Here is a 25,221-nt window from a genome sequence, read left to right on the forward strand (position 1 = left end):
GTTAGGCAAATTTTTAATGAGAAAATGTGAAAGAAATTTTAATTGTTATCTTATGCACTGATTTATGAGAATTAAATATGGATAAATTAAAATTTTCCTTTATCTTCTTTAAATGTGGACAGTGGCAGAATATAGTCTTTCAGTCATGTAGTTCTTTAAAAATCTAAGAGACCAGCTCAGTGTATGATTAGAGTAGCATTGTTAGAATAAGCCACTGATGACTATAATTTTGTTATGGTTCTGGGGTAGAGCAAACTTTTGATTTGGTATTTCTAATAGCTTCGAATGATGTATGTTCATCTCTGCACAGTTATATATGATTTTCATTACTAATTTGTATTTTATCTTGACAGAATCTTAGTATCAATTGGTGAATCATTTGGGGTGAGTATTTTCTTTCTGTAAAATACAGGAGCATGCATTGTAACTATAAAAGAAATTGCAGATTTCTGTTAACTTGAATTAACAAATGCTATTATTCAAACACCTCATCAATGCATATTGCATAGAATTTAGAAAGAAAGAAAAATAGATTTATTTTCAAATCACATTTAATTTCAAATTATACTCCTAATTGGTGAATTTCAAAGTGGTTTTTTAAACATCCTTTGAAATTATATAATACATTACATAGATTTTTCTAAGCCATCAGTTCCTTGTCACTTGAGCCTCTACATGGAGCCACTCATTACAACATGGCATCCTGCTTCCCTCGGAGCAAGAAGAGAGAGGTATAGAGCAAAATGGAAGTCACAGTCTTTTTGTGACTAATATTGAAAGTGATGTTCCATCACTTTTGTCGTATTTTTGTCAGAAGCAAGGTAACACTAGGTCCAATCCACACACTCAGAGAAGGGAGTATTACACAAGGGTGTAAAAACTAGGAGGTGGGGATTCATGAGTGCCGTTCTAGAGTCTGCCTACCCACTGCCTCAAATGAAATAACTAGAGAAGGATGGTGGTTTGTATACTAAAAGACTGAGTGTTAAAACATATGTTACAAGTAGTAAATGCTGTGGTACTGAGCTCAAGTTAGGGTATAGCTATCAGGCTTCACAAAAGAGATGTGGGACCACATAGGAAGAGTTGGATCTGGATCCGAATAGAGTAGGGGTCCTCAAACTTTTCTGCTTGCTATAACCGCTAAAAGAATTGAGAAAATGTTACAGGGACTTATATACTTTAAAGCTGATAACTAAAAATCTTATCATAAATTTGATATGTACACAGGATGTGCTCTAAATATATTTTCCATCTAAACTTGTTTTTGCATTTAATTTTTGGAAAGTAAAGCTTAATTAACAGAGCTAATCCTCACTGTCAGATCAGTCAGACTTAATATTTCTATCAACAGTCTGACTTCATTTTTTAGTTCGGATGAACACGTTCATACACATCCCTGAGGTACTCGCCTGCTCCAGTTCTAAATTAGACACATAAGAAATAGAATTTTTCCGTGTGTTTGTCCCTTGGATGAAGTAAGTTATTGTGTCCCCTTCGGTACTTATTACCAAAGCTTTCTTTACTTTGCTGTGACAGGATTCTCCCTCAAGAGATGTATATCGCAAATCATCTCCAGTAATAATGAATGGACTCAAAGTCTTTTGATATTTGAATTTTTATTTAAAAACTTAATGAATTCACATTTCAATAAATATTGTTATCAGTAATGGTTTAAAATATATAAACTATATGACTTGTCGACATAACACCCACAAAGCAAATCCAGAATTATTATTGAAAAGACATTTCACTTCTTATTAGACTCTTGTGATAGTCTCTTTGGTCCTGTTATGCCCTCAAACAAACAAAACCCATAAGGTTCCAGAAAGCCATTCTAACTTTACACACTTCTGAGAAGTAGCCTTGGTTTTGTGTGTGGGTGGGTTCCCAAAATGAGGAACCAGGATTTTCAGAGTAAGTCAGACTTGTTGGAGGAAGGCGAGACGCCTCATGGGGAGAGACAGGAGGGTATTTAATTGGGGCAGAGGTAAGTGTAGTTACACTGATTCTAAGATTTTTCATATCTCATTTGGTGCAATAAAGCAGAAAATGAAAATGCAGGTATTACCCCAGCTGATTTTTGACACCCCTCAGACTACAGTTAAAGGTTGCTAACTTCAAGATTCTGGCATTTAATGATTTAAAATAAAGAATTCTGTAATTTGTAGACTTCTGAGAAGTTCCAGAAAATAAATCAGATGGTGTGTAACAGCGACCGTGTGCTCAAAAGAAGTGCTGAAGGAGGCAACCCTCCTAAACCGCTGAAAAAACTACGCTTTGATATTGAAGGATCAGATGAAGCAGACGGAAGGTAGGCACAGGTTTGAAATGGTCCTGTGGAGAAGCCAGAGTGCAGCTGTGCTCCTAACTTCCACCAGGCCCTTTTATGCCGATTTCATTTGGAAGTTGTGAACATTGCTCAAAATAGGTAGGAATGTATCCCAAAGTTAAAAGCACCATATAAATCATGTACTGCCTACTGAAATTCATTGAAAATATCAGATACTAGCAATCTGATGTTTTTTCATGTTTTTTTTAAAGCTATTAATAAAAATTCGTTATGATTAACATTAGACTTTTGAAGTGCTTACTCTTGAAAAATATTTACTGTGTTTTGTAAGACTCACTGGCAAAATACAAAAAGGTTCTAAATTTGTGGTTATATTTTAGATGTTTTTTGTTTATAAACTGTTGAAATTAAAAGTCACTCACTAAGAGTATAAAGTAAGTCATTGAAATCACCATAGTTAATAAAAATTTGAGTTTTCCGTTTATCTGTATACATGTGAAATGTTTTGTCTTTTTTAAATCTGCAGTAAACATCTCCCAGGGGAATCCAAATTTCAACAGAAACTGGCAGAAATGAGTAAGTACTTATCATTTCACCTTATGTAAATATGAAACATTGTTTATCTTGCAAAAGGCCTTTTCTTGTTTTAAAGGAATAAATACATATAATTCCCTAACTTAGCACACTCGCTTATACACTGAAGATGTAATTCAATCAAGTATGTACTCTTTACCCACAGACATTTGTGGATTAGATGTATGATGCAAAGTGAAGGTCATCTTTACTCTTTCTAAAATCTTTAGTGTAGAAATACTAAGAAGTGAAACCACATCTTCAACATGAATGGCTAGAAATACTTCAGGAGAGCGAAACTATGATGAGGAACTCTTTAAGAGTGTTGGATATAAGGAAAGGTTTTTTTAAATAAAATTAGCATATATAAACATCATCCCCCTTATTTGAAGAATAATTTTTTATCCTATTATGGAACTTCTCTAATTTGCAAGTTTTAAAAATTTACTGTCAAACAAGTTTTCCATAAAGAGCACCAAATCATTTTCCAGATTACACAGAGTGACATAAATCGGGAATGTTAAGACAAATGGGATTCTATCCTCAGCCACTCTAAGACTATAAAAGATTAACCTAAGTATAATAAATGGAAACTACATTAAGAAAAAGACAAACATGTACTGACTGCTACTGGGTTGTCCTACAGAGATAACTGTGGTAGTTTAAGTGTGACACTTCCTGATAATCTGCCAGATCCATTGACAGGAAATATAGCTGGTATGGGGAAAGAAGACACATACTTCAGAGATAGGTATTAAAATTATTGGGGCATCTGGGTGGCTCATTCAGTTAAACGTCCGACTCTTGATTTCTGCTCCGGTCTTAATCTTGCAGTTGGTGAGTTTGAGCCTTGTATCAGGCTCTGCACTGACAGCATGGAGCCAGCTTGGGATTCTGTGTCTCCTTTCTCTGCCCTTCCCCTGTTCACATGCACAAGTTCGTTCTGTCTGTCTGTCTCTCTCTCTCTCTCTCTCTCTCATTCTTTCTCTCTCCCTCCCCCCTCCCTCTCTCTCTCTCAAAAATAAACAAACATAAAAAAAACAAAACCCTATTATTCCTAGGTCATAGGACATATCAATAAGAACAATACCAATTGAAATGTGACTTTTTAAAAAAAAGGCTTTCTCTAAACATGTGTCTGTCAATACTAAGTATTTAAACTATAAAGTATTTAAAAGAATGTTTTTTGGGGCGCTAGGGTGACTCGGTTGAGCATCCATCCAACTCTTGACTTTAGCTCAGGTCATGATCCCAGAGTCGTTGGATCAAGCCCCACGTAGGTACAGAGTCTGCTTAAGATTCTCTCTCCATCTGCCCCTTTCCCCTGCTCACACGCACTCTCTGTCTCTCTCTAAAATTAAAAAAAAATAATAAAAAAAACAAAAAGAATGCTTTTGATTTTTTAAAACCTTATCTATGTGTTATTTCAAAGAGTACAATTGCAACTATACCAAGAGTTTAAATTTTTTGGTTATAAATAAATCTTTTTTTGTATTTTACATCAACTGACACACACCTATTTTAACTTTTAAGTAGTTGTGGCATTTCCCCTCATTATGTGAAAATAGACATGAAGTTTATGACCAAAATGAAGCTTTGAAAACATTTGGAGGCATTTGGAAGCTCACAAATATGCATTTTAAAAGGAGCAGAAAGCTGTAAAAACACGCATATTTTCTTAGAGAAGAGTTCAGTTGCTGTCATCAGTACATTTTCCAGTGGCACACTCAGCTGTGATGGTGAATTCTCAGTGCCAGGCTGGAGTTCAGGACCTTTCTGAGGCTGGAAAATTGGGGAGAAGCAGCAGGAATGTTAACCCCTAAGGCTAAGGAATTCTTCAGTTTTCCTCAAAGACTTGAATTGCATTCAAAGAAGACCATCAGACAGTGCTAGATTGCCGAGAGGGGGAAGACTGAGAATTCGTATTTTCTTTCTTTTCCAAATGCAAATTTGTTTCCTCTTTATGAAGAGCTTCTGCCCACCACAAAAATCAAGTTAAGAATTTTTAAATAACTTAAAAGAAGTTTTCTGGTTTTGGCTGTGTTGTAACTAATACCGTACTTTTAAAATGTTCATGTCCGAATTAAATGAGCTGCCAGCTGACGTCTTTGCGAGGTATCTGCAAGCACAAGGGAATTACTTGCTTTGTGACGAATACCACTCACTCCAACAGATCATTCTCGGCCAGGCCCGCATTCGGCTGGGCCACAGGGCCAAACCCAGCCTCAGCATCTCTGGAGCGGTGGTCTGCAGAGCTGGGCACGCCTGCAAGTATGTGAGACCACCTCTTGGTACATAGAGAAAATACTAGAATCTGTTTTTATCTCCTCTGTTTTTGATGTTTGGGCTGTGTGTGTTTTATAACTTATCTACAAACATAGATGGTATACATACACACCATACACATTTTGGTGGTACATACTTGGGAAAAAAATGTACTGATAGAAATTATATGATAAAATTTTGGAAACCACTGCTTTGCCAGGCCCTGAACTCCATCGATTTGGCACAAGCCTAACGTTTATGGCAGCCCTTTGTCAACGCATCCAGCACCATCAGTGCTGTTAACATTTCTGCATCCTTTTTCCAGCATCTACCCGAACACGAATGCAGAAGCAAAAAATGAACGATAGCATGGATACCTCAAACAGGGAAGAAAAATGAGGATCCCATGACCTCACTGGGCACCGTATACACCTGTGGCCTCATTGTCTCTCACAGAGCAGACTGTGTGACTCTCCCAGGTTCTGTTTACGGCCGCATTGGATATGATCTTCAGCTCTTTTTACGGATATTGGATCTCGAGTGTGCAGATGGGCTTGCCTGCGCGTGCAGGGGATTCCTAAGCCATTTGCAACGTCGTAGTCAGTAGAATATACATTGTTATTGCACAAGATTGAAAATCTTGTGTAAATACTGCCATTTAGAAAGTTGTAGCAGATGTTTTCATTTCCAAAATATAATTGCTGTGCTCTACAAACGGCAAGGATGCCCTGGGAGGGGCATCCCAGCAACCCAGGCCTATTTGAGTACTTTGTCTTTTCTTGTGGCATATATGTGATGTTTGCTATTATTTTATTAATTTATATTTATATATTTTTTAATTTAACATGAACGCCCTTAGAATATGTGTCCTGTCTTCCAAATGCAATTTGGCTGACTACTTCCCCCTCACCCAAGTGATCCTGAACTCTTCTGCTAAAACAGATATTAGAAACTAGAAAAAAAAAATTACTAATTTTTACACATTAGATTTTAGTTTACTAATGGAATTTGATGTACTGTGTGCTTGTTTTATAAATTTTAGTTTTAAAATACAAGCAGAAAGCAGAGTATAAACAAATGATGTCGTCATACTACTGATACAGATTTCATACCTCAGGACTTGTAAGAATTTATTGATCCTTTTCTCCATCCAACTCCTGCTTTAAAGTGAGGGTTATTAATAGTACTCTTGGTTTTTATAAGCCATTCAGAACCCCGAATTCAGGAAGTACCCATCTAGTACTTGGAAAATAAAGTGTTCAGCTAGAGCTTTGCCATAGAGGGCCCTAAGACAGGATATCCCAAGTGCACTTTCTAATGTTTCTGGGTCCGAAGAATCAAGACCTAAAATAATTTTACTCCACAGACTGTTAACTATAGGAGCCTTAATTTTTCTTTCTTAGAGGTTTGTTTAATTGCATCTCAGCAATTATTCTGCCCTCCTAAACTTGGGAAGGAGTGTGTTTTCTCGGGAATTGTACATGTCTTCCATGTATCTTTTGAGCTGGCAATTGTCTATTTATCTTTTTTTTTTTAAGTCAGTATGGTCTAACACTGGCATATTCAAAGCCACATCATTTCTACTCCAAAATTGCAAGTAATCAAAGGTCTTTGGGTTAGGCATTCATGTTTCTATCTGATTTTGTGCAAAAGCTTCAACTTAAAACAGCTACGTTAGAAAAAGAGGCGCTTCCCCCACCCCCCAGCACCTAAAGGTGTATTTAAACTATCTTGTGTGATTAACTTATTTAGAGATGGTATAATTTAAATTAGGTGATATTTAAGGTAGCATCAGCTAGCTTTTAGGAAAAATCACTTTGTCTACCCAGAATTCTTTTTAAAAAGAATTCTGGTCTTATTTGTTAGAAAATGACATTTTATTTTGTGCTCGGTTAAGTTTCAAACTTGTTATCTTGATAACAAAGGCACTAGAAAGCTTTCTCCCATTTCCTCATTAGTTTCTGCATGAACATCATACAAATCAGTTAGCTTTTAGGTCAAGGGCTACCATATTTCTGGGTCTTTAGCTAATAAAGGTTTACGTTAGAGTTAGTGCCAGAATTTTAGGAACTTCAGAGATCATATATTGAGATTACTTACATAAGGCTTCAGGTATTGCTTTATTGCTTTTTTGTATTGGTTAAAACTGTACATTTAAAATTGCTTTGTTACTATTTTCTACAATTAATAGTTTATTTTAAAATAAATTAGTTGTTAAGAGTCTTCATGGTCTGATGTGTTCTTTGTATCAAGTGCACTAATGTTCTCTTCTCTTCCTGGCTTCTCTCCTAGTGCCTTGTCCATTGTTAACCTTCCATTGGCTTCCTATGCTGATGATTCCCAAATGTATTTATCCAGCGTGACCTCTTTGTGGAGGTCAAAGCCCTCAGGCAGTGGGACTCCCCCACCCCCTCCCCCAATTCTCAAAGCATAAACCAAATTTAAATCAAGATACCTTGTTTCTACCTCGGTCTTTCCCCATTTTACTAACCACTTACTTGGTCAAGTCAAAATCTTAAGAGTCATTTATCAACTTTTGTCGAGACCATGGTTTTAAACTTCTAACTGGTCTCCTTGTTCCCTTTCTATCCTTTATAAAGAGCAAAATTGATCCCTTTAAAATAGAAATTCATTTGCATTGTTATTCAAGTATGGACAGTCCTTGTCACAGCCTGTGGCGTGGCCCCATTCACTTGCTCTTCCTCCTCCTCTGCTACTTTCTCCTGCTCCTTGTGCTTCAGCCACACTGACCTTTTCTCTCCTAATACCAACCCTGGCTTTTCTATTTGCTGTTCCTTCTGCCTGGAGTGCTCTTCCAGAGCACCAGAATTTTGCACAGGTGATTCCTTCCTGTCTTTCATGGCTCAGCTCACAGGCCTTCCCTCGACCACACAAGCTAAAAATGCTTACTCTGTATTGTGTCACTGTCCTCCAAGAGTGTAACAGCGTTTATCACCATCGGAAATCGTCTTGTTTGACCTACCTATTGCCCGTCTACTCATCCCTGCATCAAACTCCCTCTGCAGATGGGAAGCATCAGCCTGGCTGCTCTTATAGCTCTAGCGCCTAAAAGAAACTCATACGTGGTCAAAAAAGAAAAAAGAGAGAATGTATATTTGCATATTTTTCCAAGTATATGGAAACAAATAATATTCCCTTCCTCTTTTAATAGGTCATGTACTCAGTACCCACCATATTCCAGGCACAGTTCTAAATGCAAGAGATACAGCAATGGGTAAATAAAGCTAAGATCCCCATCTCTGTGGAGTTTACCTTCTAATTGTAGTTTCAGGGAAAGAGAGGAAGTGAATAAACAAGAAATACATTGTGCAGAAAAACATAGCAGGGAGGGCAGGGAGTACTGCTAGGGAAATAGGTGGTCAGGGAAAGACTCACTGAGGTGGTATTTGAGCAAAGCCTGCCAGGAGGTGAGGGAGTAAGTCATGCAACGATGGGAAGACACCCAGTGGAAAAGCCAGTGCGCCGAGATGGGAATACGCCTGTGTGTTTGACGAACAATAAGGCGTCATAGAAAAATGGACAATCGTAAGAGGAGTAAAAGCAAGAATCTCTCGTCATCTAATGCAAAGTGTATATTAAAGCCCTTTCCTCCCAAACATCCTATTTGTGTCTCACAGGTCCACAGTCTTTTCCTGCAATTCTGAGATCCAAAAGGCTTAAAAACCCAAGCGGTCTGTGCGTTTGTTTGGTGGCAAAAGTCATGTGACGTCAAACGTGTCTAAACTGGCATAGAGCTATTTACAGCCTTTTATCCTACTTAGTAGGAATACTCTTGTTTCACTACAAAAAAATATTAATACGTTGATTTTGGGAATCTAACCTAGGCCCTACTCAGGTATTACATATTAGGTGGTATAGGTACTAAACTCCAAAAACAGGACGACCTGTATCTCATACCAAGGGTTCCAGATAGGGGATTATCTTGAATTTCAGTAACATGATTTCTCAAAAACAGGGTGGAAAGTGGAATTCTCTCCTTCTAGAACAGCAACATGTTTGTTCCTGAAGGAAGAAAGGCAATCACACCTCAATGGACTGTATTTATTTTGGGATCTTACATGAAATGCATCTCTTAGGTCAAAGCAAAAAAGCAGCCTTTAGGATGCTAAAAGTTTTTAGTCTGGATGGTAGAAAATTGATCACTTCCAGGGATCTAGCATTCTAATAATAAAAACTCTTTAGAATAAAAAGTACAAATTCAAATTCATTTACTGATTTCTCATTACAGTTTCTTGGTGCAAACGGTGGGGAGGAAGAACCTATATGTTGTAGTTCTAGTACCATCTGGATGATTTCATAGAAACTTGCCTCTCAAGGCGTATTTTTGTTTTTCATTTTTGGGACAGTGTACGTGGTATTGGTAACAATTCATTCAGTAGAATTTTCCTTTGGACTAAATATGTATTTTATGGGACAACAGGAAACCTTACCTTTAGAAATAGCATATTTCTACCACAAGTATAGTGTCTTACATAGAAATATATCTTGGTAATGCTGATAGTGTCTGGGATTTAAAACAATCTCTTTTAGTATGAACCTGGATATTCTCATAAATCTTTTTTTGTGTCTGTTATTTTGGGAGTATGCTTATATACTAGCATTGAAATATAAAATAATGACAGTTTAATATGAAAGTTATGTTTATTCCACAGACTAACATCACTTACTTCCTCAATAGAAAACATCATGATTTTAACTGCATTTAGTGAAAGAAAATCAATATGGTTTACATTTTTATGCTGTGACAAAGACTGAATTGAAAGTAACAGGTATGATTTATCATTTTTCTTTACAGTTTTCCCAGCCCGTCTGTTGTAGTAATAGCATGGGGAAGGCTAATAAGATAGACCAAAAAACAGACAAGACTATATAGTTTTTGTTGTTTGCTTTTCATTATCACTGGTCAGGAATCCTGCCTCTAAATAAAAATCAACAAGTCTGGTCCATAATGACTGACAATTTTTCAGGTCTCAGCTGAAAAATGACTCAGGTCAGTACATTAACCTTTACTTTTAAAAAGCTTTAAATGATATCTTCACAAACCTCTATTTGCAAATGACCATAATTCTTGTAAAATCTTAACCTTTCTCTGTGTAAGGTGTATTGGAATTATGCTGGAAGCACTAACTCACCGAACTTCTTGTGTGAGCAGAGAGGAAACAGAACATAGGGAAAGAAAATCTAAGAATAACTTCTGTAAAATGAAGGATCCATTAATTTATGATGTAGTGTCGTTATAAAAAATGTCCCTTTTCCCTCACAAAACCCTAACTGAACAGCAAGGTTTCTGGGGCTCTCCACTCATCTGTTAGAAATAAAGGAAAGAAAGTGTTATCCTCTGTATAGGAGAGTTGATGGCAAGCCTATCCTCCAGGATGAGAGAGAAAGCTCTGTTTTTTTCAGAGATGTATCCATGGGACTCATCTGTCATCTCTCAAACTGGTCTATGAGCCCCTTCTTGTTTGGAGTCCCAGATTTTAAGGGTTAAATGGTGATTCTCATACTTGGCTAAATATCAAGATTACTTGGGAAACTTTTCAAATATACTGAATTAGAATCTTTATGTTTGGTAAAAGTTCCATAGATTATTCTGTTGTACAAAGCGATAAGAAGAACTGAGAGATACAGCAGCACAAACCTACACATAACAGAGCTTAGAAAATCTGGGTAAAAATCCATGCAGCCCTTCTTAATAACTTGTACTGTGGCAGCATGGGCTACTGACCCATTGTGGAGTTTGGTAAAAGGCAGGCCATTTTTTTCATACCTCAGTAAACTCATCTGTTCCCTTTGAGTGTTCCAGTTTTTACATGAAATGATTTCATAAAAGAAAGAAGCTTAAGACCCTGTCAGAAATAGGCAAGAAAGGAAGAGAAGGTTTCGGAAGACCTTGTGAAGTTGTAAAGGCATTGGTCCGTTCCAGCTAGCATTGGAAGGTGAGGAGGAAAAGTCAGCAATGCAGGCTGCGGTTGTCTAAATGCCTAAACTGACAGCTGTGGATAATAACCAGGTGTGAAGGTTTCTTTGATAGATAAAACAGCAAATCTAACAAACAATGAAAACAAATGGTATATATGGCTAACTTCAAATAACAAATAACTGAATAAGACTATATAATTCCCAAAACTGGATTCTGATTAAGAACTAGAGGTCAAGGCCACTTTGCCTCTACCAGATAAGGTCTGCAAAAACAGATAAACCAAGATAAACTAAGGATTAAAAAGTGACCTCACCAATAAAGAGTAGTCAGAGGCAATAATATGAACAGTAATTATGTTGTTTATATGCCATTTATGTTTTAGGGTGGGCTTTGCTATGATAGGTTATCTGAGTAACTGCTTCCAAAAATAAGCTTAATCAAATGGATTTGTATAAATGTACGAGATATAAAGTTGATATAATTTTGCTGCTTATTAGGGATAAAAAAACACAATTGTTCTATTATCTACAAATAAGCACTTTATTATCAAATAGTTCAGCATCAGAACAAGGTTTTTAATTCCAAAAGAGTTTTCTTTACATAATATCATATTGTGAAATACATACCACATTGTGAAACCCATGTTAGAGGAATCTGACGCTACATCCTACATCCCGTTCCAGTTTTTCTTTTGCAGTTGGGTAACTTGTTTTGACCGAAAAAGTATAAATTTATCTCATTCTTCTTAATGCTGTCCATGAAATGTAAGTATGAGTTCCTTTTCAGCTAGTACTTTATAATTATTCTGTGCCAGGTTAAGAGAACTGTTTTATAGTGACATAAAACTCCACTACAAGAAAAACACATAATCATTTTTACATACACAGGCAAATCTCTCAACACAAAAAGAAAAGACATTATGCAATTATGTAAGGCAGATGAGCCCAGAAATAACATTCATTCAAAGACAGTACTTCATATTCAGTAATCCCGTATGAGAAATTAATGACTCAGAGTAAATAGAAAATTAAAATTAGCCCTTGGGACTTCGACAATTAAATTGTCAAGGCTGTTTGTGAATTCTAATTAATGCTCTAAGTTAGCCACTATTACTTAGAACCAGGTACCAGAAGAATATGAACCTCAATAGTGATGGGCTGTCTCAAATTTGTTTTTGTGCAATTTGTTATACCTTCATCCGGTATTCCACAAATAAAGCTGTTTTCAGGGCATACGTAAGATTTGTAATAAATGAATTGAGTGCCTATGTATGCAAGGCACCGTTCTGGATGCTGACAATGTACTGTCCAGCTCTCTATGTGATATCAGCCTGTTAAGAACAGAAATTTGGCCAGGATAGCATATACTTAGACCAATGTACCAAAAATGCCCAACTTAAGGGACGTGAAAGAGGAAATGGTAAATAAGACATTTTAATTTCTTTTCCCTTGACCTCAGTCACATCTGATCAGAGCACGGAATGCCTTGTACAGTAAACTTCAGACTTCAGCACAGGGCAGACTGACCACCACCTTCTTTTGACAGAACGTAAGTATTCAGCCAATTAAGGAAAAGTCATCCTCTGGCTTTTGCAGGGAAAATGGAAATACCAAAAATTCTTTCTTGCAGATGAGGATCAATTTTTAAAGGCTCCAACTCTGCTAGCTTTGCTGATAAAGTTCTTCAGAAGATCATGGTCCATTTCTGCAAAGCCTGAAGTTTGTGTTACTACAGTCAAATGATTTATGCAAAACCTGAAGCAGAATTCTTCTAAATCCTAGAAACAAAAACAAAAAATGCTTTAATAAATTTGTATATCCCAATGCAATGCAACACAGCATGAAAATTCCCAAGACACATAGGAAGGGACAAGCATTTGAAAGCCAATAGGAAGAATTGTTGGTACAGCAATACCTAAAGAATAGTTATAAAACTGTACAGCTAATGTGAATCCATGCTTGTAAACATTTAAATAACAGAGTAAAATATTCAAGTTCCTCCATACCAGCCAGTGCAAAGAATCAGATTTTTAATTCTCAGAAATAGGCACTACGTACCTTTCTCTAGTGACAGTATTTGTATTGTTCATTCCACTGTCAGTATTTGTTAAAATACTCCCCTTTTATATTCCCCTAGGAGCTGAAATGTTTCTAGATGAAAAGAGTTTCTACTATATGTTAGGTACTACCCTAAGGCATTAGGTCTATGATTGTGAGCAAAACAAAGCCCCTGCCTTTCCTCAAGGAGCTTACTTTCTAGGAAACAGAAGGCTGGAAAGTAACCATACAAATAATTGACATAAATATGGAATCTGAAAAAGTCTTGAAAATGAAGCCCAGTCCTGGCAGAAACACTGTGTGCCCACGGCCTCATCACTGGAGATTAGGCACCAGCCTCCAGTATTATCACCATGACTTGCACAAACTAGCGAAGAGTTTGGCCTAGCCATGAAGTGTTCTGCATGTTGTAAGTGCCCAATATATTATAATGTTAATGAAAGACATTCACTATGCTTTTAATATCAATGTTTCAAGGTGGGTAAGATTTTTTTTAAATGTTAAGGGGAAAAAAAAAATCTAGTGTTTAGAGAAATATACATCATGTAACAGGAAAAAAACAGAAGCAGCTGTATGAAAATGTTAATGTTCTCTGGTTTGATGAGTCATCTCCTTCCTCATACTTTTTTGTATCTTCCAAATTTTCTTTAATAAGCAGAAAAGAAGTTACAAACTTTTTTTTGCCCACCACTAAAATGTTCCTGTTTTTTGACCAGAGAGGATATCCTTATAACAAAAGGAAATCGACTCCAAGAAGAATGGGCTGCTTCCTAAAGATTTAGCTCTAAGACAGGTTTTCTTTCCTTTCTTTATTGTCAAAACAATACACAGTCACTGTAGAAAGTTCAGAAAAAAACAAGCAAAGATAGGAAATAAAAATCATCCATAATTCCACCAAAGATGACCTTTGAGTATATTTTTCAGTCTCTTTTTTTCTATGTAGATAATGTCAGTCTTTTTAAAAACGGCTTTAAAAAATTTTTTTTAAATTGATGCTTTTAAAAATGTTCATTTTTCAATTAATGTATTTTGAGTTGCTGCATAGTTTCATAGTATAAACATTCTACAGTTTAAAGAAACCTCTACTGTTCATGTTGTCTTTTTCTAAATTTCAAAATTATAAGCAGTGTTGCAGTACAATTAGCCTTTGAAGCTAAATCTGTCTGAGTCCACGAGTACTTCCTTAGGACAAATTCCTACAAGTGGATTCCTTAAAGAAGTACACCTTTAAAGCTTTCAATACATTTGGTACCAAGTGCCCCCACAATGACTGCCCCAATGCACACCCTTAGCAGCTGTTCAGGAGAACACATAATATTCTGAGCCTGCATTATCTCTAAGAATATATTCCCCAGTTTCACAAGTGAAAAATTATACCTTAGTTTCATTTATATTTTTCATTTATTCATAAATCCATTTTGTTCTTTGGTCCATTTTCCATCAAACTGCTAATATTTTCTTTTTGTTTTCTAAGAACTATATGTTAACTATGGTAAATGTGCTTCACCATATGCTGCAAATATTTTCCCCACTGTATCAACTTTTTAATTTTCTTGGTGGTAATTTCTGATGTCTAGATATGTTTTTCTTTCTGAAATCAGACCTATCAATCCTTTCCTTTAAAAAAAAATTTTTTTTTTAATCTTTACTTACTTTTGAGAGAGAGACAGCATGTGAGCAGGGGAGGAGCAGAGAGAGGGGGACACAGAATCCGAAGCAGGCTCTGAGCTGTCAGCACAGAGCTTGACACGGGGCTCGAACTCACAAACTACGAGATCATGACCTGAGCCGAAGTCAGACACTCAACTGACTGAGCCACCCAGGTGCCCCTGTCAAGCCTTTCCTTTATTTAGGGCTTCTTCCTTGGAGCTCCACCCTAACATTATACAAATGGTCACTTTTTCTGGTACTTTTAGTTGGTCTACTTGTTTTAGTTTATTTTAGTTTATGAACTAAACACCTACCATTCTTTCCACAAGGTCAGCTAGTTGAAAGGGTGCTTTTCTTACCTGAGCATCATACTTCACAGCAGCTGAAAGCAGGGCAATGGCATTCTCCTCACAGATTCCTTGCTTGATAGTTTGTTGGCAGAGCTTTTTCAAACGATTTTCTCTATAAAAGGTAGCCAAATCCAGCAATCCTGGCAGGAAGAGATGTTTATTAGGGGGAGTGATTAGAAGCATCCCCATTAAACTCACTCAACCCTTCAAGCAATGATTGTTGATGTGGGAACTGAGCAAATACAATACACAAACAAGTAGCTGTGGAAAAGCAGACACACCGTGAAAATGGCTTTCATATTTCTCCTGTAAAGGCCGACCCCGCACTGTCACTTATTCTCCTGGGTCATTTCCATCAGCACATGGACACGTGTCCGTCTCTCATCAGTCTCCCCCATTTCTCTGTAAACCTGGGGAACATCCTCTCTGCTTGCTGTCTCCATTTTCTCCCTTCCCCTTCTCCCGCTAAGCCATTCCAGCAGAATCCCATCCCCTCCACTCCCGGATGTCACGAATGCTTCCATGGAGCCAAATCCAAGGGGCTGTTGTCTGGTTTGTCCTACTCAACATTTACACAGAATTTGACGTGGTTGGTGATGCTTCTCTTCTTGAAACTCTGTGTCACTTATGTTTTTCTTCTCGGTAATCCTCTTCAGTCTCTTGGCTCGGCCGTTCTTCCTAACTTCCAAATGTTTTGAGTGCCCCAGGGTTCAATCCTCAGATTCTAATTTCACTTATTTCCCTAAGTGACTTCCAGCACCAACCCTGCCCCTCAGTTTAAAATACCACCTGTAAATATTGATGAGTGCCGTTATATTATCTGTCAACTACTTTCACATAATTCACGACGGAGTGATTAACACATGTAAGTTAAGGATACGGCTATCTAAATCTCCATCAGGGGATTTGTTAATTAGCATACAGAATGCTAGAAACACTTTGTGAAAATACTTATGAAAGGAGCTGTGTCTGGATACAAGGCTTGGCTAGAAACACTGTGCGAGGCCTCCTGCCCTGGCATGAACAGGATGAAGCATCCCGAGACCAGCACGCCCCACGCTCAGAGAGGTACACTCACTAGCTCTACCTCCAGTCTGGGTTGTCATCTGATCAAAAGGTTAGCTGAATCCTCTGCCAGAAAATCATCACATCTACATCAAGCTAACCTGCAAAGTGCTTCCCAGGGGCCTAAGAGACAAAGAGGTGGGATTTCATCAATCTTTTTTTTTTTTTTTTTTTTTCCAACGTTTTATTTTATTTTTGGGACAGAGAGAGACAGAGCATGAACGGGGGAGGGACAGAGAGAGAGGGAGACACAGAATCGGAAACAGGCTCCAGGCTCCGAGCCATCAGCCCAGAGCCCGACGCGGGGCTCGAACTCACGGACCGTGAGATCGTGACCTGGCTGAAGTCGGACGCTTAACCGACTGCGCCACCCAGGCGCCCCGGGATTTCATCAATCTTAAAACATCAACCGTTTTTGCATCCATCTGCCACTGCGTCTTGCGTATGTAGGAGGGCCGGGTGCAAACTTGTTTTCATCGTAACCTGACCAATACTATCAAAATTACAGTGGCAAGGCCCATGGCCCAGTGAAGGATACTGAAATCTTCTGAAATCTTGAGACCTGTGATGGCTCATTTGTTTTTGGTCAGTTCTTGGCAACCCCAAATTCCTATCTCTAGTCCACACTCCAAACTGCAGAATCACATAAATGTGTTCTCCTGAGCTGCCCTCAGAGAAGATCCTGCCCTGAGCCCCTGCTCAAAACAGCCCAGATCTGCACCTCCTCCAGGCACAGTCCTCACCACAGTGGCCAAGAGCCAGGCATCCACTCCTAAACCACACTTTGGTTACCGGGGACTCTGGAATTCCCTACCTAGTTGGCCCTGAGGCCACTTATGTGGACATTTGCTCCCTTCCCGACCATGCCACCAATGTGCAGATGCCCAGCCCCGGCGGTGGCCTAGGTGAACGGAGCTTGCCCATGCAGGCTGGCGTGCCCACACATCCCTTGTGATGCAGGGTGTAGCTGGCAGTGGGTATAGAAAGATGGTAGGCCTGCCCTTCCAGTGCAGATGTCTAGTAAGCAACTCAAAACTCCTTTGCCTTCTCACACTCAAGGGCAAAACCTGTTGCTCTCCATCTTCCTCATCGTCTTGAATGCTACTTCCATGAACCCACCGACTCAGCCAAACAGCTTAGAGCAGTCGTTACTTCTGTTTTCCGCACACCCCAACGTGCCATCAGCCCCATTTTTAAAATACATCCAGAATAGGATCTGTTTCAACACCTCTGCCGCTGTGCCACCCTAATCCAGGGTATCGTCATCACCTTATACCTGAACCGTCATAATTACTATCTTTTAAAACACATCACTCCTGTCATGGAAGCTGCTGTGCCTCAGCCCCACCAGCACACAGACCTGTTCTCCCTTTCTTCCTCTACCACTTCCCCCAGCCTCTCATGTAGCACTTCCAGGACCCTTCCTTAAGAGACACTAGGATTTTCCCTTTGCCCCTTCATCATCGTCCCTTCCTCCATCTTGCCAGTAATGCAAACGCGGTCCTGGACTATGAGCACAGGGGCCACACGCAGGGATGCCCTGCACTGTCTCCTTTAAACCACAGTTTTTAAAATGTTGTTGTTAAAGCAAATCCTAAATAACACAAGCCTCACGCTCAAAACCTTCCAAGGCTTTCCACCACACCAAGATCAAAACTCAAGCTCTTCACCGTGGCCCCCAAGGGTAGTCATGCTCTTGCCCACATCCCGTTGCCTGACCTAATTCTTAACCGCACTGAGTCTCACTTCACTCCACCTGCCCTGGCCTTCTTCCTCTTCCTCCACAAATCTGTGCCTGTCTCAGACCTCTGCACTCACTGTTTCCCAGAAGGCTCTTCCCTCGGGCATCTGCGTGGCTGTTCCCTCTTGCTTCCCCCCGCTCTCTGCTCCCTGTACTTCCTCACGGAGGCCTTCCATATTTGCTTGTTTAGGGCTGGTCTCCCTCATCTGAACACAAGCCCCCAGGGGCAAGGCCCTGGTCCGTCTCCTGCACAGACACTGAGAGGAGCTGTGGCACATGCTGGGCATAGGCACTAAATCATTTGTGGAAGAAAGGGAGGAAAACTGTAAAACTCCAGAAATCAGATTTTTGTTTACCTGACGAAAATTAAATGCTGATCTGCTAAAAACCGATACTGGATTTATACATGTAAAAGGAATATTTAATTTAAAAATCTGAAGGCTGAGCTGTTTCTTTAGTTCCTTACGGAATTCCTTAATTCTCTTTGCCACCAGCTAACAATATTGCCAACAGCTGTGAACTGAAATGTAGTATGTCTGTTACTCTGTGCCCGTTTGATCTATGTGGCTTTTTTTTTTTTTTTTTACTGTCCGTACCCCTGAGGCGCAGTGAACGCCCCACACTACCTTCAGGACAGAAGGCCCCAGAAGTCCCACAGCGTTCTGTCCCAAAGCCGTCTAGAGGGCAATTCCCGGTTATGGAGACCACAGGGCTTATTACTACTACGTGCATTTCATCTTCTTTCTAACGTAGACATCTCAGGGGCGGCAGATGTGGCTGCCGAACAGTCATGCGCATTCCTTACATACGGCAGTTACGGAAGAATGGCACCCGCTCCACAGTCTGACGGTTTGAGATCCACCAAGTCACCCTCTGTATGAAGCAGGAACCAGGGAAAAGAGTGTGGGTTGGACACAGAGAGAACTGTGTGTGCGATCGCCCTCACGGCCACTTCCACCCTGCGCGTTACTCAGCATCGTGCCCGTCTCTTGGGAGAGCGTGGTGGCGATTACCTACTGCCTCCTCGGGGGAAAGGCTGATGCTGTCTGTATACAGGTATTCCAGGAAGGCTCGGTAAACAGGATACGAAAACTCACTCATTTCTACGATATCATCCTCGTTGTCTTCCAATGAAGAACGAAAATGCTCACACCTGAATGAAGGAAGAAAGAGCATGTGAGGTCCTAGCTTCTGGGCGAGAGCAGACGACCCTCCTGGGGGACACATCCTTGTGGGGCTTCAAGGGGAACTGACAAGGAGAAAGGAAACACGGCGTGGCACAGGATTCTCCTCACACTGCACACCTCTGTGTCCCCATCCTGGTCCCTCGCTTCCTCTGCTGGCTGGAAGTGTAGTGACCACCACTTACTGGACGAGGCTGCAGATGGAAACCGGATGTAGCGGAGCTGACTCCGAGGTGTCATTTCCGCACCCCGTGCGCAGCGCGGCATTTATGGAAATTGGGTGGGTTTCTTTTCATAAACTGAGTCATTTTGTTTCTTTACCTCCTGCTATGGGTTGAATTGTGCCCCTCCACCCAAAATTCATATGCTGGTGCCCTAACCTTAGAATATAACAATAATTGGAGAAAGGATCTTTACAGAGGTGATCAAGTTAAAATGAGGTCATCAGGGTGGACATTAATCCAAGATGACGGGTGTCCTTATAAAAATGGGGAATTTGGATGCAGACATGCACACAGGGAGAACCCCACGTAAAGACTGGAGTGGTCAATCATGCCCCAAGCTAAGGAATGCCGAAGATTGCCAGCAAGCCACCAGAAGCTGGGAGAGAGGCATGAATTCTCCCTTGGGAGGAACGCATCCCGCCAATACCTTGATCTTGGACTTCTGCCTCCAGAGCTGTTGTTGAAGCCACTCAGTGTATGGCACTTTGTTACAGCTGCCCTAGCAAACTAATGCCCCTGTCTCTTTTATGAAGGTTTAGGGGCTATAGTAGGAGTGAAGGAATGTTGGACAGCACAACCAAAGAGGCGTACTTGAGACTAAAATGCCATACTGAGTTTGTGATTCATTGTAGCAGGATTTAAATATCTGTTACACAACAACATGATGGTTTTTAAAATCATTATGCTAAGAGAAGGAAGCCAGGCACAAAAGAATACAGACTATATGATTCCATTAACATAAATTTCTAGAAAATGCTAACGAATCTATAGTGACTGAAAGAAAATCAGTGCTTGCCCCAGGGCTGATGCATGAGGGACCTTTGAGGGATGACAGGAATGTTCTATGTCTTGATATAGGGCCGTGGTTTCACAGCATAAATATATGTCAAAGCTCCTCAAACTGCACACTTCAAACGGATGCAGCTCGTTGCTCAAAAATGATGCCTCAATAAATCTGAATTTTAAAATCTCGGTGTTAATTTTACCCCAGACCTTGCTGCCTTGCAAAAGCCTTACCTTCTCTTTTTCCCAAGCATCTAAAAGTTCACTGTCCCACAACTGACAAGGAAAGCGACGAAGCTCGGGTCCTGGGCAGGAAGCCCAGGTGGCAGCCAGCCGCTCTGACGCCGGGCTGGACAGACCACCCGCAAAGTGTCTAAGGAAGCCCGTAGCCGTTTACTCTCTCCCCCACAGGCCCCGGTGGTTCTCGTTTCCTGTGTCCTGTGTTTCCCCGGCTGCACTGCACGCTCGCAAGGGTGAAATCAGCCTTACGTTATTTTCATAACTACTGAAGTGCCTCCTCTGGTTCTGTGAACACTTAGAAAATCATGTTTATCTCAAGTCTCAACGTAAATGACTCCTTACCTAATTTTGAGAAGGACTTTATGTGCATAAATGTACTTTCCGTCCACCAGGAATTTCAGGTCTGCTGTACTGGGGTTGTCAAATTCCCTCTTGAGCGACTCTGCCACTGTCAGGTGGTCATCAGGTTCTACAGAGGAACACCAATGTTTCCAGGCTTAAGGACAGACACAGTAGAAATGCAGGCCAGAATACAACATCGCTCTTGTGACACTCAGGAAAATACCCGAAATAAATGGCTGAGTGGTGCTTTCTTTCCCCTAAATACAGATTTTCACGTCTCTGTAATCATTAAGGGTAAGAGCCTCACACACATCTCCTTGTAAACCTGACAGAACAACTAAAAAGTCCCAAACCGCCCCCTCAATGAAATTTTTGAATGTTTGAGTAAATAGACTAGCTAAAAATAAAAGAGAATAGTTTTTCAGGAACACTAAAAAGCAGTCAAATGAAATAGCTTTTAATTTAGTATGTGATCCTGGTTTCTGATACTTTCAAGAAAAATTAATCCATCAAATCAGTTTCCTTTCACAGGAGCCCATTAGCGAGAAAATATATGATTCTGCACCTAAAAAGTCCTTTTACTATCACCGGGGTTGTCTTGCTAGTTTTCACCCAAATGGGCAGAGACCACTCACCCACGGACAGGAGGCGCCAAGAGACAGCAGGAGTGGCGAAGCAGGCAAACACGTCGTCGGTGCAGGAGAAGTGCGTGAGGTGAGGCAGGATCACGGACTGGCCCCGGCACTGGCCCCACATGTACACGTGCCCGCCCTGGGTCTTGGCAGCCGAAGTGTGGGCCGAGTGGCAGGCCGCAATCTCTATAATTCTAGGTTCACAAATAAATGCCAAGTGAACGTGGCAAACAGGAGAAGAAACAAGTTGATTTCTCCTTCCCTTAACTTTAACGGATTTAAAAAACAAAACGAGACTTAATCTAGATTTTCAGGCACGAAACAGTTATTTAGGTTTAAGCTATCCTTCAATGGCACAACTCATAAAGATCTACCTGTTACCACTTCCAGCCCGTAGGCCTACAAAAATATATACTGTCCCGTGGTGAAATGCAAAAACAATCCAAGGGTAAAGGCCAAAACAAACAAAACAGTGATAAAGACTTGGGCTACTTAACCCAGGTCTTGATCCAGTATCAAGAAATATTTTCATTAAAACTTTACCGATTTTAGTGTTAGATGCAGCATGCTGTGGGCCACCCCAATTCACACTGCAAACAGTAAGGTCAGTAGTTCTAACTCATAGGACTCTATCTTTGAGAGCCCAAGAGAGCAGTTTTCTGATAAGTTCACAATTGCCAGGGAGGTAGTTCTCAGAATACTTCCTAATAGCCCTGTTTTTGTTGATTTAGAAATAATTAACTTTCTCTAAGAATAAGCCACTGTACAGATTCACAAAAGAGAGTAAACTATTTTACCCAAAGTGAGGTTGCCATCTTGATTTTGCCCACAGCAGGCAGTGGCACCAAGATCCTCAGTGACTTAGGCTCAGAGCTTCAGAGTCATCTTTGACTTCTCCCTCCTCACTTTTTTCAGAATATCCAATTGACAAATAACATAGATTCTCTCTTTGTTAATTTCTCCCATCTGCCACTAGGCCAGGCACAGCCCATATCTGACTCCAAAGCAACAGCCTCCGTGGTCTCCATGCCTTATGACTCTCTTTTCCGATCCAAATCACACAAGGCTGGCAGGTTAACAATCCTCTGAAAACAGCATCCTCGTCGGTACTCTCAAACCTTCCGTGGCTTCCCACAAGATAAAATCCAGATGTGTGACATCAAGACCTTCCATAATTTGTCTTGCGCCTGTATCCAATCCTCTTTCAAATCACATTTACCTACATACCCTATGTTCCAACAAACAGATGTACTCACTGCCCCTCAACATTTTTCCTCACAAAGTCCTTGTGCAGGAATGCTCTTTCCTTTCTCTCTGCCTTAGAAATCCTGCCCATCTTCCAAGGCTCAGCTCAAATGGCCCCAGAGGAAGAGGTCTCTTGCTCACCTGCACTCTTGCCATTCATCCCATCCACACCACTCCAGCCTGGCCCTTAACTTCTCAGGGAGGTATGTCTCACCTACTCTGCTAGATTACAAGTTCCTGGCAGGCTAAATCACTGGCTTATTTCTCTCTCCCCAAGTGTCTTTCCCTCCCCAGTAAGGTGTCTGATTAAGCACAATTTTTAGGTTATTTTATTGACTAACTGGGAAGGACAGAACAACACAGAGCGACTGAGGGATGGGAAGACCCCACTGACAGCCTAGCAATTGGAGGGTGGAGACATCCCTCCACTGCCTGTTTTAATCGGCCGTTTCCCAGACAAGGAGGGAAGATGGTCATCATGCAAGCTGAACACTGCCGTGGTGGCTTGCCTCAGAAGGCTGAGGTGTACTGTTTTCATGTGCGGTCCCAATCATTTCGGGGATTCATTCAAGGGCAGCTCTTAACTCTTGAAGATGGGAGTACTACACAAGAAGCTATGCTGTACCACGGTGGAGAGCCTGGATGCTGGGGTCAAACACACCGAGGGCCACATCCTAGCTCTACCACTGCGCTGTGTGACGGCGTAAATGTTCCCAAGCCTCTGTTCCATCACATTGCAAGCCAGTACATACAAATTAAATGATAAAATGTTAAACACCAAGCACAGAGTCTGGTGTACAAAGTGTAGCCAGCAGTAGAGGCTTAACAGGTTTACTACTTCTTGGCATTTTAAGTGACAAAGCCTCCCTCACACAGAGACTATATTTCCAATGATCAATTCAGACAGTGAGACCTTCCCTATTTGCATGGTCAAGTCAGTGAATGGGCCCAAACCTCTAATATGTGCTTTTTACAAAAGAATCTTCCTTGCCCACACAGGGAATATTGCCAATCCTATTTGGCTTCTCAATAAGCATATCCTTCTCAATAAAGAAAAGGCAAGGAAATGGAATGAATGCATTTGTTCAAAGAAAAGGCATCTGTTCAAAGAAAAGGCCACCCACCCTCACACATTACACCAAATGTGAGGGCAGCAACACACTTCATTTTACATGGCTTGGTGCGAGGGGCAGGGCACAGGGCTGAGGGCCAGACAGCAGCCTATGGAGGCCAAGGTACTTAAACACTTATCATCTATTTTATCATCTTAAAAAAAAAAGTGAGGAGAGCAGAATCCAGGTAGCAATCCTTTCACAGCCTTGTGAGTAAATGAAATCAGCTACGGCAGAGTGTACACTCAAAACCAGTTTCTTCTGGTGACTGAAGTGTTTACCAGTGGCTGCAGGAACTCTGGGAAACCACTTAAAATCACAGATAGCCTCTCTCTTCCCTGATGATGTTCTATGAAAAATGTAACTGATGGGAACATAACAGTGTCCTTCTGGGCTCAACTACCCAACATCAGAAAACCAAAATAACTTAATTCCTGCATTCACTTCTGAAATATCTTTACTAGCCTCCGTGGAAAGGAAGTAGCCTTTGCCTTCACAGGAGGAGGGAACACTGCTTGGTGGAGGAAGGCTGGAACAGACACAGCACAGGGGTCAAGATGCAGAAGGCTGTGGAGCAGTGGCCTTCCCTTAACATGGCCTCGTGAAGTTTACCTGGAACACCTAGCGGCACACGGGAAGTCAGGGGTGGGGCACGGGCTTGGCTGACGGCAGCAGCTGCTACAGGAACAAGAGTGGAGAAAGTTTAGAGGGAACCTTCAAGTCTAAGCTTGGGACCCAACCAACTGCCAACGCATCCAGCTGTTGCCTAAGGTCATCTGTTCTTAAATCTGATTCATACCAAGAAGCAAAATTCTGAAGCTCAGATTTTCCAGTCTAATATGCAACAGACGATGACTATAAACTGAGCTAAACTTTACTGTCAGAATGTCTGGCATATTTCACATTTTATTTTGTAGCCATGCTTAATGAAAAAAAAAAAGTACTAGACATTCATAATAAATGAGTTTTGTGTCACCTCAATGGAATGATCCCCAACGACTGCAGCTTAATGGCTGTGAAGTACTAGAAATGAAAAAGCAGAGAGTGAGGAAGAATATAAAACAGAAAACAATGAGGAGAGGAAAAAAGGTAATTTGTGAGACAGAAGAAGAATGGAGAAGAAATAGTAATAATAAAAAGATCCAGAGCAGTGATTCCCAAGCCTGGTTTTGTAAGAGGCCAACATACTACCAATTATCAAGGTGTCACAAAATTCCCAAAAATTCAAGGCAAAGTTAGCTTTAAATCAATTTAACTTCAACTATGCTTTTATGGAACTTTAAGAACAAAGATAAATGCTGGTAAATCAAAGTACTGAGACTTCAGAAAGATTGGGAATGACTGGGTTAGAGAGAAGAGAATTACTTTAGTCGTTAAAATTACTTTTATGTGAACATAAATTGCTAACAAATGTCATTAGCATTCTTCATCATAGATCTCTGTGGGAAAAATTTTTAAAAGGTTTTCCTTGGGTTGTCGTTTAAGCAAAGGATCCAATGTACACAGATATTCACTTTCCACTTC

The 25,221-nt window shown here is 40.3% G+C and overlaps 2 protein-coding genes and 1 long non-coding RNA gene across 26 annotated transcripts in view; 2 read left to right on the forward strand and 1 right to left on the reverse strand.

The window, feature by feature from the left end:
- Positions 1 to 7,354, forward strand: part of RB1 (RB transcriptional corepressor 1) — a 191,510-nt gene extending 184,156 nt beyond the window's left edge. For 7 of the 8 annotated variants that reach the window (XM_060637193.3, XM_060637194.3, XM_078433693.2 and 4 more), the window contains 4 exons: positions 354 to 384; positions 2,172 to 2,314; positions 2,820 to 2,869; positions 5,457 to 7,354. In XM_060637193.3, coding sequence (XP_060493176.1) covers positions 354 to 384; positions 2,172 to 2,314; positions 2,820 to 2,869; positions 5,457 to 5,530 — 298 coding nt within the window. In that variant the 3' untranslated portion in view covers positions 5,531 to 7,354. The other variant, XM_081795235.1, reaches the window with a different exon arrangement.
- Positions 7,355 to 9,717: 2,363 nt separating this feature from the next.
- On the forward strand, positions 9,718 to 12,324 carry LOC144612997 (uncharacterized). The gene is made up of 2 exons (XR_013550285.2): positions 9,718 to 9,921; positions 10,956 to 12,324. It is a non-coding gene; the product is annotated as an uncharacterized LOC144612997 (long non-coding RNA).
- Positions 11,627 to 25,221, reverse strand: part of RCBTB2 (RCC1 and BTB domain containing protein 2) — a 49,569-nt gene continuing 35,974 nt past the window's right edge. For 16 of the 17 annotated variants that reach the window (XM_060637212.3, XM_060637207.3, XM_060637199.3 and 13 more), the window contains 6 exons: positions 24,310 to 24,375; positions 21,344 to 21,534; positions 20,709 to 20,835; positions 18,949 to 19,088; positions 15,139 to 15,269; positions 11,627 to 12,849 (listed from right to left, as the gene is read on the reverse strand). In XM_060637212.3, the coding sequence (XP_060493195.1) occupies positions 12,709 to 12,849; positions 15,139 to 15,269; positions 18,949 to 19,088; positions 20,709 to 20,835; positions 21,344 to 21,534; positions 24,310 to 24,375 (796 nt within the window). In that variant the 3' untranslated portion in view covers positions 11,627 to 12,708. The remainder of the gene's footprint in view (positions 12,850 to 15,138; positions 15,270 to 18,948; positions 19,089 to 20,708; positions 20,836 to 21,343; positions 21,535 to 24,309; positions 24,376 to 25,221) is intronic. The other variant, XM_078433712.2, reaches the window with a different exon arrangement.

Source organism: Panthera onca, chromosome A1 (assembly GCF_046562875.1).
Source record: "Panthera onca isolate mPanOnc1 chromosome A1, mPanOnc1 haplotype 2, whole genome shotgun sequence".
Lineage (NCBI taxonomy): Eukaryota > Metazoa > Chordata > Mammalia > Carnivora > Felidae > Panthera > Panthera onca.